This window comes from Odontesthes bonariensis, chromosome 3 (assembly GCF_027942865.1).
Source record: "Odontesthes bonariensis isolate fOdoBon6 chromosome 3, fOdoBon6.hap1, whole genome shotgun sequence".
NCBI lineage: Eukaryota > Metazoa > Chordata > Actinopteri > Atheriniformes > Atherinopsidae > Odontesthes > Odontesthes bonariensis.
In genome coordinates this window covers 20900041-20914766 of record NC_134508.1, presented here as the reverse complement: position 1 = coordinate 20914766, position 14726 = coordinate 20900041, and the positions used below count along the sequence as shown (strand labels likewise).

The 14726-nt window shown below is 39.3% G+C and overlaps 2 protein-coding genes across 2 annotated transcripts; both read left to right on the top strand.

Annotated features, from left to right (window-relative positions):
• The first annotated feature begins 616 nt into the window (after window positions 1–616).
• rhebl1 (Ras homolog, mTORC1 binding like 1) lies at window positions 617–6184 on the top strand. Its single transcript, XM_075460919.1, has 8 exons — window positions 617–1027; window positions 3156–3227; window positions 3322–3389; window positions 3854–3936; window positions 4087–4143; window positions 4226–4273; window positions 5151–5232; window positions 5335–6184. The coding sequence occupies exons 1-8, from the start codon at window positions 976–978 to the stop codon at window positions 5425–5427; spliced, it is 555 nt and encodes a 184-aa protein (XP_075317034.1). The 5' UTR covers window positions 617–975; the 3' UTR covers window positions 5428–6184.
• A 3155-nt stretch (window positions 6185–9339) lies between these two features.
• On the top strand, window positions 9340–14726 carry prkag1 (protein kinase, AMP-activated, gamma 1 non-catalytic subunit). Its single transcript, XM_075460918.1, has 13 exons — window positions 9340–9466; window positions 10376–10427; window positions 10516–10616; window positions 10702–10783; window positions 10891–10949; window positions 11104–11149; window positions 11234–11288; window positions 11662–11788; window positions 11996–12161; window positions 12254–12291; window positions 12462–12608; window positions 12954–13056; window positions 13211–14726. Exons 1-13 carry the CDS (start codon window positions 9458–9460, stop codon window positions 13219–13221), a joined length of 996 nt encoding a protein of 331 aa, XP_075317033.1. The 5' UTR covers window positions 9340–9457; the 3' UTR covers window positions 13222–14726.

Genomic DNA, 14726 nt, shown 5'->3' with positions numbered 1-14726 from the left:
AAAGGCCTATAATGTTTTATTTTAAATCTGCAGCTTGTTCCAAATTTATTGAAACATTGCCTACTATGTTTCTGCAAATTGAAATGAACTTGCTTACAACATAATATCCCTTTGATTTAACCTCCATCTGTTTTTCACATTTTCAAAGTCTGCATCTGACATTATGTTCTGATGCTTTCCTAGTTTGTTTACGATGATAAAACTAGAAAATCATCATGATAAACTTGTATTTACAATTTTCTTGCATTCACCTAGAAAGTTAACATTTTGCTGTAATTCCCATATATTAATTTAAAAAATATATAGTTTATTCTTTCATTGACATGTTTATTATCACCTGCCCCACTTTCTGTTGCTATTTGCTCTGGTTGTGTGTTATTTTTTATGCTGCCCTGTTTTTGAATGCTGTGTATGACAACTGTGTAAATGCATACGTGTTGATATGGAAAACTTAAAATTTTCATCCGATAGTGTGGCTTGGACGTCAGTCTGGAAAAGTCTAAAAAAGGAGAGTGGTCAGTAAAATGCTGGGACGAACAAAGAGTGACCTCTGCTGTGCAGAGTGGCCTGAATGCTCACTTCTGACGTGTTAGCCAGTTTTTACGACGGTGTGCTTGCACAATGACAATTTCCGTCAGTTTGACTTGCAGATCGCGACCGCGTTGAACTCGCCTTTTTTTTTTTCGTTTTCAATTTAGGCCCAACGACATTTTTATGATTTCAATTTACCTGTAGATATTGATGACTACATCTGTTGCAGGAAGGGAATACTTTTAGAGATACGCACTGGCGTGTTTGCTTTGGTTTAACTCTAAAATTCCAGCTCGAGGCCCAGCGGAGAGCTCGAGCGGCAGCTCAAAAAGTTTGTTGTTGTCACGTGACGCGAGACGAATGTGGCGATAAAAGTTTGTTTAGATAGTAAAACTAGGTGGCGTACTACATTCTCAGAACATATTGAACAACGTTTACCCTACAATGCCTCAACCAAAATACCGAAAGATCGCCGTTATAGGTTACCGGTCCGTAGGTGAGTATATCACTTCAGCTCATGCACAGCTAATGTTAAATAGCTAGCTGGCTAACATGCTAACGTCCTGGCTTTGTTTTCCTTTTGAGCGTATAGGACTATCATCAGACAACGCTGGTTTACTTTTGTTCTTGTTTCGTTGTGTTAGATTATTTTTGCTGCGCCCCTTCTCTCTCACCACATTAAACTGAACCATACTATGCTGTACTGTGTTTTTGCCATATGTTAGTAGATATATAAATGGAAATAAAAGTTAGCTCAGTCGGTGATATTTGAGTATGAGTCCGAGTTATGCGTACAACGAAGCTTTTAGTTTGCCAATCGTGATATGTGTATCTTAACCACAATTTGAGTAAACTTACCGTCAGCCACCCACGGCTTCTTACTAAGCCATTAAATAGTTGTTTACATTCAACAGTACCCCGGTATGCTCGGCTCAGGAAAATATTAGTTTGCCGTCGAATTAGATACCGTGGTTTTAGGTAACGGATAGTATACAATCTAATTTAATCAAACGTATTCCTCATCATAGGACTAGGCACTAGGCACCTACACGTCCTACACAAGCAGGGATATTAACAGTATTGCTACTGCGCAGGTTATTATGTTAAGACACATTTTCACATACCTATTTATTCGGATAGATGGATCAGTTACACATTACTGTAGAACTAGTGTAAGGCTGTCTGGAAGAAGGAAAATCACAAACCTGTTCAGTCATGTAAAGAGTCCATGTTGTGATTATTTACAGGTCCAGAGTTAATTTGGTGTTCCTGTAGAATATGTTTGAATGCTTTGATTTTCATTTTTTTTTAATCAAATTAAATGGTCTTCATTTTATAAATTGGCACAACTTGTCTTGTAACCTTCTTTCTGAAACTATCAGTGCCCATTTGAGCTCCTGTCCCTGTAAAGCTGAATTTATGCCTTATGCATTGGTCACTGCACACGTAAATTCTGACATCAACTTAGTGTTTTTACTGGTGGTTGAGGCACTGCGCCTAACGTTGTCTTCATCTTAAACAGGGGGTGTCGTTTCTTATAAAATTAGACGGTACACGTATGAAATGGCAATAGTTGTCATACTAAAGGTACATCATTCATGCACAAAAGTAACCCGACTAATTGAACTCTGCTTTTTACTTTTAACTGCTATTATGTGAAATAATGATGCTTTCTTGGTTTTGATGGATCATACAGATTCTTGTAGGGATGGACCTGCTTCCATTCTCCTCCCTCCAGCTCATCCGTCTTTTACATTCTTTTTTTTTTTTTTTTTAAATGCGCCACTCAAACGCTGTTTTACAAGTTAGAGAAATTGCAAAGTGAAACCTCATCAAAGCACCACATTTGCCAGGTAATGTGAGGTTACCCCTGACGAAGCCCACGATTAGCAAGGCAGAGCGCAGCGGCTGTAAACTAGTTTGTTTTTTAGGTAGTTGTGGAAGTGAATAACTTCCTATGGCTTGGTCTTTGTAACTCTCCAGACTTTTTTTTTTTAATGAACCAATAATCTGTACACTGAAAGGAAAAGGAACATCCAGCGTGGCATCTCATTGATTTATCCTGTTGCGCTTGAAAAAATGTTTTTTCATTCTTTGATTCCTACACAAGGTTACACACCAATTCCTACAGAGCTGACACAAAAGGTGTTCAGGGTTCAGCCACATTCAGCTTGTGGAGCTGGCGATGAAAATGGCAAACTTGTGATTTACAGACAGTCTGGTGTCCTCCTGAGCCACAGATGCTCTGGTGACACAAGTTATGATGTAGATGTCAGAGGTCATAGGTTCAGTTCGCCGAAGGAACAACTATTAAAAATGTGTGACCGTATCTAAATATGAAATGGGGCACCATCTCTGCTAACAGCTATCAAAATGAGTCGGTGCTGAAGACTGGAAGAACATGTCCTCTGCTAATGTAGCTGAAATTACTGATCATTTGATCAAATTTGACGTGAAATTTTTAAAGGATGGTGTAATTTTTTTCGAAAACATGTTGTCCAGTTTAGGTTGCATTTAAATGCTCAACATACTAAATAAGTTAATATACTTATGTTAAGTATTAGATGGTTTCAGTGATGTTTTGAATTTTTAGTGAAGCAACATTGTACTTGCGTCCAACACAGGAAAGTCGTCTCTAACAATACAGTTTGTGGAAGGACAATTTGTTGACTCCTATGACCCCACCATCGAAAACAGTAAGTGTCATCAGAGTGCTCAGACATACTGCTGTAGAAACCACCATGGTTGGCGTCATGTGATAAATGTAAAACTGTCCATTTTTCTCCCCAGCCTTTAACAAAATGGTCAGCGTGAATGGTCAAGACTTCAATCTTCAGCTAGTCGATACAGCTGGGCAAGTAAGTTGTAAATCTGCTGTCGCAATTCACATTCATCATTTAAATCCTAGTCTCAAATTCTGTTTATTTTTAAACATTAGTTAACAGGTAGTTAACAGCCGTGGCCTAGTGGTTAGGGAGGTGGACTTAATATCAGAGGGTTACAAGTTCAAGTCCCGCCATTACCTCTCCCTACACCTCTATTCATGGCTGAAGTGCCCTTGAGCAATGCACCTAACCCCACATTGCTCCAGGGCCTGTAACCAATACCCTGTATCTAAATAGATGTAAGTCGTTTTGGATAAAAAGCGTCAGCTAAGTGTAATGTAATGTTAAATGTCAACTGAAATGCTACATTTTTCATAAAGGCTAGAGGCTTGTATGCTTGAGTTTTGTTGTTGTTTTTTTTATTTTTTTTTAATAACACGTTACATTTGGTAAAAGTTAGACTTTGAGAGATTGTGATCATTATTCTTTGTCTGTAGGACGAGTACTCAATTTTTCCACAGTCCCACTCAATGGACATCCATGGCTATGTCCTTGTATATTCAGTGACTTCCATGAAAAGGTGAGGGGATAGTTGTGTTCTTGCATGTGTTTTTCCCATATTCTTAACAGATGTATGAGTTGCCCATTTGGTCAGAACTTTAACCAAATGTCCCAAATGGCTTCTCTCAGACGAGAGCCCAAAGTTACTTTGATGACCGTCTCTTTTCAGTTTTGAAGTTGTGCAGGTCCTACACGACAAGCTGCTAGACATGGTCGGCAAGATTCAGTAAGTATTTGGCTCTCCAAAGTTTCTGAGATGAGTTTTTTCAAATGATTTTGTTTTTCATCACAATATTTTTCCGCTTTAGGGTTCCAACTGTTCTTGTAGGGAACAAAAAAGATCTCCACATGGAAAGGTATGTGTTGCTTTAGGTTGGATAAAATATTAAACTACCACTGACATACTTTGACCCCTCAATACACTTCATTCTTAGTCATCAAGAAAACATTCACACAAGCACAAACCTCATTTCCACTCCCGTTTTTAGTAGTGAATGGTTCATTCCCCTTATTTTTTTTTTTGCATATTCAGATATAGTTTGCACCGCAGTTAAATGGGCATGATGGTGAAAGCAACAAGTAAAGAAGAACTGTTTAATACGGACACACTCACAAGTGAAGCAGAGAGAAAGGAAAACAGTTATATTTAGTGATCTGAGTTCTGTAGCCACAAACGGAATAAAAAAACGGGAGAGTTATAAAAAGTCAGAAGCCATCAGCTCTGTAAGTTCAGAGCAAATGATCCTTAAATAAAAAAAGGAACGGTCGGATTAAAAACAAGCGGCCAAAACGCACATCAGCACGCACATTGCATCAGGGCTGTGTGTACTCGGCCCTAAAGTGGCTGTATAATGTGGTCACCTCAAAAACGTCTATGGAAACGCTAACAACAGCATGATGGATTAAATGCTGCAGCATCAAGCATCAGTGCATGCCAGTGCGGCGGTTTTACATAGAAAATAGCAGCTGACTCTTGTTGTTTGATGTTCATTGGTGCGATATTTTGGCCTGAACGTTGTTTAGGTTCTCTTTCATTTCTTTTGCTGTCATTAACAAAAAGGTGAAAAAAATCTTGGTCTCCGTGTTCTTTAAAAAGAAGGTGCAACTTTTCTTGCATTTTTGTCAGCACCCACTCAAAACACTTTTCAAATACCGGTACTCCGAATAAACATTTGGATGTTGCATACAATCATTTTTCTCTTTACATTAAGTACGCTATTCTATAATTCCAAGGGTTATCAAGCCAGAGGAGGGGAAAAAACTTGCTGATTCCTGGGGTGCTGCGTTCATGGAGTCTTCCGCCAAGGAGAATGAGGTAATGACATGTCTAACCTCTGGTTACCAACTCATTTATGCAATCCCCCTCATCATCAATGGCATAGATTCACACTCTGCTGACAATGTTCTTGCAACACAGACAGCTGTGGAGCTTTTCAAGCGGATCATTTTGGAGATGGAGAAAGCTGATGGGAATGCGCCTCCAGAGGAAAAGAAGTGCGCTGTGATGTAAAAGTGTGTTCAGGACATCAGTAAGCTACTTTACTGAAGACAGGAGGCACAACTTCACCAGCTTGCCAATCGTGACCTCGCCAATACCGAGATGCTGCAGTGGAACTTTTTCTTCTTTGTTGTGATATCAGATTGATTTACTTTGCAAAGCAACTGCCCAGACAGTTGATACCCTGTCCCACTAATTGTAACCAATGGAAGAAGTTTCTAGACCGCGATTAGTCTCTGTTTTAGGCAAAGAAGCACCAACAGTGAATACTTTCCTCGAATATCGAAATGTAATCTGGACAAAATCTTGATTTGGAGTTAAACCAAATGCTCAGAAGACAAAAAAAAAAAAGGATATTGGCAAACTTGGTTCTTATGTTTGAGACATGATGATCAGTGTCTCACAGCTTTGAGTAAATTAGTTCATGTACAGTGAGGGCTGGTTAATTACTTTTCTACAGACTGGTGTGGGTTTTTTTTTCAGCAGATCTCTGACAATAATTTTGTCACAGTTCACATTGATTTAAATGTGATAAAATGTCACTCTCACAAATGGTGGTTTTCCTTGAACACTAATGAATTTCATGCAAGAAATCCCACTGTAATTTTTAACAACTCATCTTCAGGTACCTTTCACCAATGAACTTGTGGAGCTGCGTCGTCGTGACGGGGGAGGCTGTTATTGTATATTTAACAATTCATATTTTAAGCTCTTCTGCCAAGCAGATAGACCTTCATTGTTTCTCTAGTTTAATTTCTCCCTATTGACTGTAATAAAGATGTTATCTTATGGATGGCACTCAGTTTAGAATGGAATAGATCTTTGTTATTTATCAGTTCTGGCCTTTTTATACAGCACAAATAGAATCTTAGAAATCGGTCCGGTACCTTTGGTTTATATCTGGCTTGATACGAGTTTGTGTTCCCTGCGTTATCCTAAATAGAGTACAAGCTTATTTGTGCATTAAAATTATGAGCCTTCTTGAGTTTCAATTTTTAGATAGCATTTTAACATTGCATTAAGACTATTTAAGTGGCTAATTTCCACAGAGTTAGTCATTTTTGAGTTGATGGTTCATGCTCGCCTGATAGTCTGGCGTGAAGCCTGTTTGCTAAAGAACAGTCAGATACTTGAGATCTTTAATGATATATATATTTTTTGTTAAAAAGTTCTGTAGCCTTATTAGAGAAAAACAAAAAAACACGACAGGCAGGATTTTTTTTTTCTTTTTCCTATTAGCCTCACGTTGTACCTGTAGTGGAATATTCTAACTTTATCAAATGCTTTGCATAAATAGTTAAATGATGGATGATTGATGATAGTTGAGCAGAAGCTGGTGATGCTGTGTCTTGTGCCTTACAGTTCAACCCCCCCCCCCCCCCCCCCAACTGCTTCCTTTCTTGATCTTAAGGTGCTCTTAAAGTTTATTTTCCCTTCTGTTGACATGACACCATGGTTGCAGGTGTTGTGCACCTGAGCACCAAAATTCCCTTGTGGGTCAATGTTGATTCAGAAATCTTGCTGTAAACAGTTTTGTAAATAAATAAATCTGTTACTCATTGGCTGTGCCTGCTGATTTGTGCTGCATCTGTTCATTTAAGTAGTTATATACATTTTATTCATAATCAAATGTGTCACTGATAATTGAAATTTAAGCAAATTAGCTTTAAAGTAGATTGAAACCTAACGGTACCTGTGTTTTTGAAAAAGACGATGAGGCAAATTCCTACAAAAAGTTGTATCCTGAGAAAACAAGTCACTGCTCAGTTGATGAGTTTTCATCATAGCTAATCGTTAAAATGTTGCGTCAAGTTTCTACGTGTTTGTTTGTAAATTTTGTGTTGGAAATGAACAGGAAAATAACAACAAAGCGATGCTTTGCTGCAAACTCATTAGCACTATACAGTACACAGGTCCATGTACCAATTTGAAATGAGATCTTTCATAGAATCTGTAAATATAAGTAATGCATGAAGACATAAATCTCACTGTCTGCAGAGGAGAGGTGAAATTGAAATCCTCCCAATGGTGTCCTTGCGTTAAGTATTTACTCTCATATAAACTTCCTTTAACTGCAATTCTTTCACCTTCTCAATGTTGCCAAAATTGAAGTTTGGGGCTTGAAACGTTACTTTTTTAAAAAAGTGTACCATTTGGATTGGCTCAAGTGAGCCCTGAACCTTCCCTTTTGTTATGTTGTTATAAAATTCTTAATCGTACAACTGAGCATTTTGCTAATTATTCACGAGGCTTCAGTGGCACTCAAGTGAGTCTCCAGGTATTTGACTTCTTGAGGGGTTACTCACAGTATTAAGAGTCGGTGAAATGCAATGCATTGGGCTCAATAAGGGACAACACTTAGCCACTGGCTTAAATATATGGATGACACCCGATGCCCAATTCTAAACCCAAGAGTTAGAGACCTTTATATAACCTATGTAGAGTGTTGTAGTTGGTGGACGATAAGGTCATGTTCATATGTGAGGATTTGAGATGCTTCCTCCTATTCCTCTGATTTACCAGAAACCTACACAATCAGATCAATTTACCCATGAAAGACATCCCAACTGGATCTTTGTTTAGTATGCAAAGAAAATGAAGAAGACCTGCAATAACATTGTCAATTTACTCCAAACACATCATGCCAGTAAACTTCAGGCCCAGTAACATTCCCAAAAAAAGCTGCATCGTGTAAAGGATAAAACAGCTAAACACAATCTGTCTAATGTTTTATGTGTGGCCCAGTGCTGAGAGGAGCACAAAGGTGGTTATGTTGGGAAGACATGACTCAACACGGGAGAGCCAAATCCACAAGACTCAGCAGTCCACCTGCATCTCAAAGATAAGGTAGACTCCTCTGAGGATTGAGATCAGATCAAGATAAAATGTATTGTCATGCATACATGCACACACGCAAAATGTATCCGCCGCTTTTAACCCATCCAGGTTGGCACCTGTTGACACACTCAAAGAGACAGATGCCATATACTGGAGTACTGGGCAGCCATACACAGCGCCCGGGGAGCATGGTGGTAAGGTGCCTTGCTCAAGGGCACCTCGGCCGTGACAAGGAGGTGTCACCCACTCCAGCTGTCAGTTTCACCAATCTTTTTGAGTGAGGAGAGTGGGAATCGAACCGATTATTGGACGACTGACTCTAACCACTGAGCCACGGCCATCCTCCACATATGTACATATTCTGGACAGTGTAGAAAAGACTATATGAAGCTATGTGCGTTTAATCAAAGCAACCACGACACACCAAAGGCTTCATCCATCACACGCATAGGCTGCAGTGAAGTCCGTAAGCCCTCTCCAAGCAGTTTCCCCAACATTTGCACCTTTATTCATGTGAACTTATAAATGACTTGATGGTGGGTGGGGAAAAGACCCACATGTGATCCAAGTGACCCAATGATTGCTTGTGGGTTCGTGACTCACAAAGCTTGTGACCAGTAACTCCTCTTAAGGGTTAAATATCTGGAATTCCCTCTAAGTTTATTCAAACTGAAGAAGCCTCTTTGGTTTGAAGCCCAATTGTCCTTAGAATAAAGTCTTCAGACTACCTGAAAATATCTTTGGATTCATGTAGTGATGATAAAACCAAAATCTCCTCATCAGAAAGCTTCAACTCTGCCATGTTAACAAAATCTTTTTAACAAGGCTCCAGTGATCAAATGTCTGTAAATATCTATGTAGGTTAAACTTGTTTGTATGATCGCATATTTGAACATTTAAAGACAACTTGCCATCATGTAATTAACTGGGAATGTTTCGTTGTAGTTTTACGTGCCCTCACTAAGTAAGATTTTGAAAGCACATCTTATTTGGGAGATAATGTGAATATCTCTTCCAGGCATGTAGCCTCAGGTGGTGAATTTCCGCGTGTTGCGTTAATACCACAGATATTACGGTAACCGCCGCTGCTTATCCATTCACGTAGCTGAAGAAGTTGAGTTGTAGCGGAAGAAGATCTGTGTGGCTTTGCGAGGTCCTGTCAATTGTGCACCCGGTCATAGGAAGACGATTCAGCCAATGGAATATGGAGTGTGTAAGTCATGTTGTTTGCTTTAACTTGTCTATATTCCAATAGCCTTTTCAACAAAGTTTTTCCGTCTCATGAACAAAGCCGACTCTCATGCTAACGTTAGCTGTTAGCTAGCGAGCTAATTCGTGATAGTTGTGTTTTAAAGGCTCTCTGTCAGTAATGTTGGTTGGAAAAGCACACATAATTAAGGCTTTAACTTCAGTAACAGAGCACAGTTATCACTGCAACATGGCAGTGTGGCACATAAAGTCTTAACATGGCAACCGACGTCACTTAAAAAAGCCAGAGCCGAAAAGGAAAGTCACCTCGACTGGTGGTTCGTGAACGTCAACAGATTGTGACGCTAGCTAACAAGCTAATATCTATGCGGTGTTTTTGTGCAATTTGCCGTCTTCAAGTTGTGAATAACTTCAACAGTCACAGTGTTGGTTCGACAACCAGGCATTATTGAATTAACGTGGTACACGTGACTTGTTCGTAACAGCAGTTACTGGCGCTGTTTGATGTTTAACCAGTTTGCTGAACGTGCACGTTATAAACTGCCTTCATCCAACAAAGACTCAACAGTGAAGCAGCATGTTTAGTTTTTTTGTTATTCGTGACTGCCCAGAGCATTAATGACTAAACACATGACTAGATACTTAAACCGAAAACACATTAAGGATTACATTGAACATGTAAAACTTGAACGTGTTAATATAACCCTTGATCAGTAGTTGAGCTCGCCTGGGGGTTTTCTTTTAGGGTTGGCCCGAGGTTACTTTAATATGTTGTCACAATAAGTTTGAAAAAGGGAAACAAGAACTTTTTAAACTTGGAAAGTAAATGAATAAACACATCCACAAAGTCTGAGCTCTTCAAATAACTGAAAACTGAAAACTTTATTGAGCTGATCTCCTTTTTTTTTTTCAGATCCCAGTAACTATTGATGATTTTGAGGGCAAAAAGGACCCAGTCACTGAAGGTAAGAGATTCCCATAAATCTCTTGACAACAAAGTTAGAAACGTTGACATGGGAGTGTCTTTAATCATTATCTTCCTTCTTTCTTCAGACCCAGAGCACAATGTGTACACCAGGTTCATGAAGTCACACCGTTGTTATGACCTCGTACCCACCAGCTCCAAATTAGTTGTGTTTGATACTTCACTTCAGGTTAAGGAAAAACTTTAAATCAAACATGTATATATTGTATGTGTCTCTCCGCTAGACTGAATCCTTTTTGTTAATAATCTTAAAGGTGAAGAAGGCGTTCTTTGCTCTTGTTTCTAATGGAGTCAGAGCAGCGCCTCTGTGGGACAGTAAGAAGCAGTGCTTTGTTGGTAAGAGTAATTTCCATATGTCCCCGTTTCCCTCCACATGTAGAAAATGACGACACAATCGGCTTAAAATGATGAACTGATTTCATGCCTCTCTTCGTGCTCTGCAGGAATGCTAACCATCACAGACTTCATTAACATTCTTCATCGCTATTACAAGTCTCCATTGGTAAGATGCTCATGGTCCTCAAGCAGATAAAGCTTATAAATCTCAAACTTAAACTGTAAAATGGTTTTGTTTAATCTAAGAGGTGAACTTATTTGCTCCCCAATTTTGTTACTTTATCACTTAACTAACCCATTCTCTCAATGCAATCATTTAGGTTCAGATATATGAGTTGGAAGAGCACAAAATTGAAACATGGAGAGGTGAGAATGTTTAATGAACAGCGTGAACATTTATTCTTCTCGTCATGGCAGTGAGTTCTATTTTCTTTTCTTTGATAACGATAGAAGTGTACCTCCAAGACTCTTTCAAGCCCCTGGTTAGCATATCTCCCAATGCTAGGTGAGTAGCAGCAGCACTTACAAGCATCTACATTTAGGGGGCTTTAGTTGTTGGTGTCAGATTTCACTTTTCTTAAAGAAGCGGTTCTGTATGCTTGTTTGTAATCTTTCACTTTTATTTCTGTTGACTAAATAGTTTATAACTACTAAAACGTTTCTCTCTGTTTTATAGTGTTTGATAATTCTTTTTATTATGTGTATGCGGCTCTATTCTTATATGTGAAGTTACTGCACGTCTTTGTAAGACACAAGATGGCTGACGAGCCAGCACACTTTCTGATTGTGTGTTTTTGTTCAGCTGTCTTCTTAAATGCTGTCTCCAATAACTTGATTACCACAGCTGTCTCTGAACTTGCTCTGCTCCTGTGCCACAGTTTGTATGATGCAGTATCGTCGCTGTTGAAGAACAAGATCCACAGATTACCTGTAATCGACCCCCTTACAGGGAACACACTGTACATTCTCACACACAAGAGGATTCTGAAGTTCCTGAAGCTTTTTGTAAGTCCGTCCAGGCTTTACTCCGTCCTGTTGCTACATGAGTATACTGCCATTGTCTGTTTGTTTATGGTTGTTCTACTGTAGCTCTCCAATACATGTAGTGACTACTGAATAAAGTAAAGAAAACTCGGATCTTTTAAAACTATTAAACAAAGTTACCCATCCCCCTTATGGTTTGTAACAAATTCTTCATATGCTCATATTCAGATATCCGAGATGCCAAAACCCTTGTTTTTGAGTCAAACTCTAGAGGAACTGAATATCGGGACATTCCGAAACATAGCAGTGGTCCGTACGGACACGCCGCTGTACACAGCACTGGGTATTTTTGTTGAGCAGCGAGTGTCGGCGCTCCCTGTTTTGGATGACAAAGGTACGTGGGCTGCTTGAAGTCAAATCCCAGATATTTCTGCATTAAAACTCATCTCGAATTTTATATTTTTATGTGCCGTCTCTGTTTTGCAGGCCGAGTGGTGGACATCTACTCGAAATTTGACGTTATAGTAAGTAAAAAGCAGTCATTGCATGCTGTTTTTTCTGTCTTATCATCATGCTGCGAGCGCCACAGAGACGTGTTGTTGTCTGCTAGTTGTAGGCACGTTTTTGTGAATGTAATGAATTAAAGAACAATGCCTGGTGAAACGTTGTACATCGAGGGTTTGTCTTTGCACAGAACCTGGCAGCAGAGAAGAACTACAACAACCTGGATATTACAGTGACCAAAGCATTGCAGCACCGCTCCCAGTACTTTGAGGGAGTGTTGACCTGCAACAGGCACGAGACCCTGGAGGCCATTATCAACAGACTGGTGGAGGCTGAGGTGGGAAGCCAATGTCATTAGAGCCCCATTTCACAGTGGACACAACAAAACTAACGCCCACTAAACTCTGCCTTTTGTCTGTAAAGGGAAAGGGTACAAACAGCATTCAGTGTGTTATTTGCACACATGTATGCTTCATTGCAGCTTCCCTGTCCTGAATCCGTGTTGCAGTACATTTAAATCTGTCTGACTGTCTTGCTGCTCACTGACAAATATCAAGGAGCAGCTGTTGTGTGTGCACACGTTATCATCCTGCAGATTTTCTCCGCATTCCTTTGGCAGTGGTAGAAATGGTATTGTAAAGAGCTGAGAGTAACGGGGGTGATGTTTCACTGTGTCCTCCAGGTTCACAGACTGGTGGTGGTGGACGAGCAGGAAGTGGTGAGGGGGATTGTTTCCCTCTCTGACATCCTGCAGGCACTAGTGCTAACGGACAGAGAAGAGTTAGGTCAGTACAGATGTCAAAATGTCTCTGAAAATGTAAAGCCTCTGCGCCATATACATAATAAAGGTTGCATTTAAAGCTTTTGAATCATTTCCAAATATTCCTGAATTTGTTGATGGTAAAGTTTTAACTAACGGTTTGATTTTTCTGCCCACAGGCACAGCTTGAGGGAGCAACCGTGAAAGGCTTCACAGTTTAAAGATGTAACCAGAGCACAGGCAGGAAGGAACGAACATGTGAGAAGGGAATTATCAAAGTAAATTGAAGTATTATCCATGGCCTCTAACATCCAAACATGGAGACTCCTCCCCTTTCTGCAAAAAATATGAAGTTTAGGAATACAGCAGCTTATAACTGCAGAAGCACACAACGTAGAGAGCCTCCTCTAAATTGAGCCAAATTCCAAGTTACCATAAGTCCAGGAGCGATTTAAAGAAGAAAAAGCACAAAAAACCTCTGAAAAGTTGTTAAGTTGATAATCCAGCATCACACCCACCTCTGTGGCTGTGATGCTGATCTGTATGATCTGATAACAGAAATGCTCTCCGTAATATTAATTTCTGAAGGAAAACTAATTTCCCCATATTCTGTTATGTTGACAGCATCCCACTTTCGCTTTAAGGTTACAAAGCTACAAACACAGCAGGCCGGCCTGAGAGTGATGGTAACTTGCATCTTTGGCAGGTCCGCAGCAGTGTGTGTGTTGCTCTGACACGTCACACATCTCCCTGGTGCGTGTAGTATGTTATCCAGCTTAAATTATTCAGTTATTCCTTATTTAGTCAACTTGTTCATTTAAATGCAGTTTGAGGACTTGGCTGCCAGTTTGCAATTTGCAAATTTACACATTGATTATTTAGATTTGAACACTACACTTTGAAGACTCCAGAGTGGTGTCGGTTAGATTTTAAGATGATTACTCAGAAAATGAATAGTCTTATTCTAAATTAGTTTAATCAGTCTGGATTTTTCAGGTTGCAGCTTCCAAACCTTTTTTTTCTTTCCAAAGACAGCTGAATGAAGTTTTTTGCCTAGAACGTTGTGTATTTAACCTTTTTAAATTCTGTTGTGTAGCCTGACAGCAAAGTAGCAAACCTGGGAGAACACAATAACAGCACTGACGAATCTGCTGTTACAAACGAGCTGTTTTAATGCCCAACACTGGGTATTTATGGATTTAGCATTTTACCACTTTGTGTGTTGTCATGTATAACTACAAGTGTAACGGATTGTATATTTTACATTAGAAACATTCTTTTCTCTGTTCGTGACCGATGCTTTATTTTTGTGAAAGGGATTTGCTTCAGTGCAGTAAAATCTCCTTGTTTTTGGTAAAATTGGTCCATCACTTAAAGGTCAAATTAACAGTTAATCTGATTAATTTTGATGCAGTGTTATGTTTTTTTTTTGTTAGTCACCATCAGTCTTATGACTGTCAGAATATTACAAATTGTAGGTTTATTATTTACCATTGTCCAGTCATTGTTTTTATGGGACACGATCACTAAAAACCAGCACTTGGTTTCCGTTTTCTTTGGTTGATAAGTGAGGAACATTTAAAGTTTTGGCATATGTGAGACTGAATGTATGCATCTGTATGTAAGGGCATAATTTTTGTACTAATCTGCATTGACATAATTTAAACAACGAGCAATAAAAGTTCTTCAAGTGTG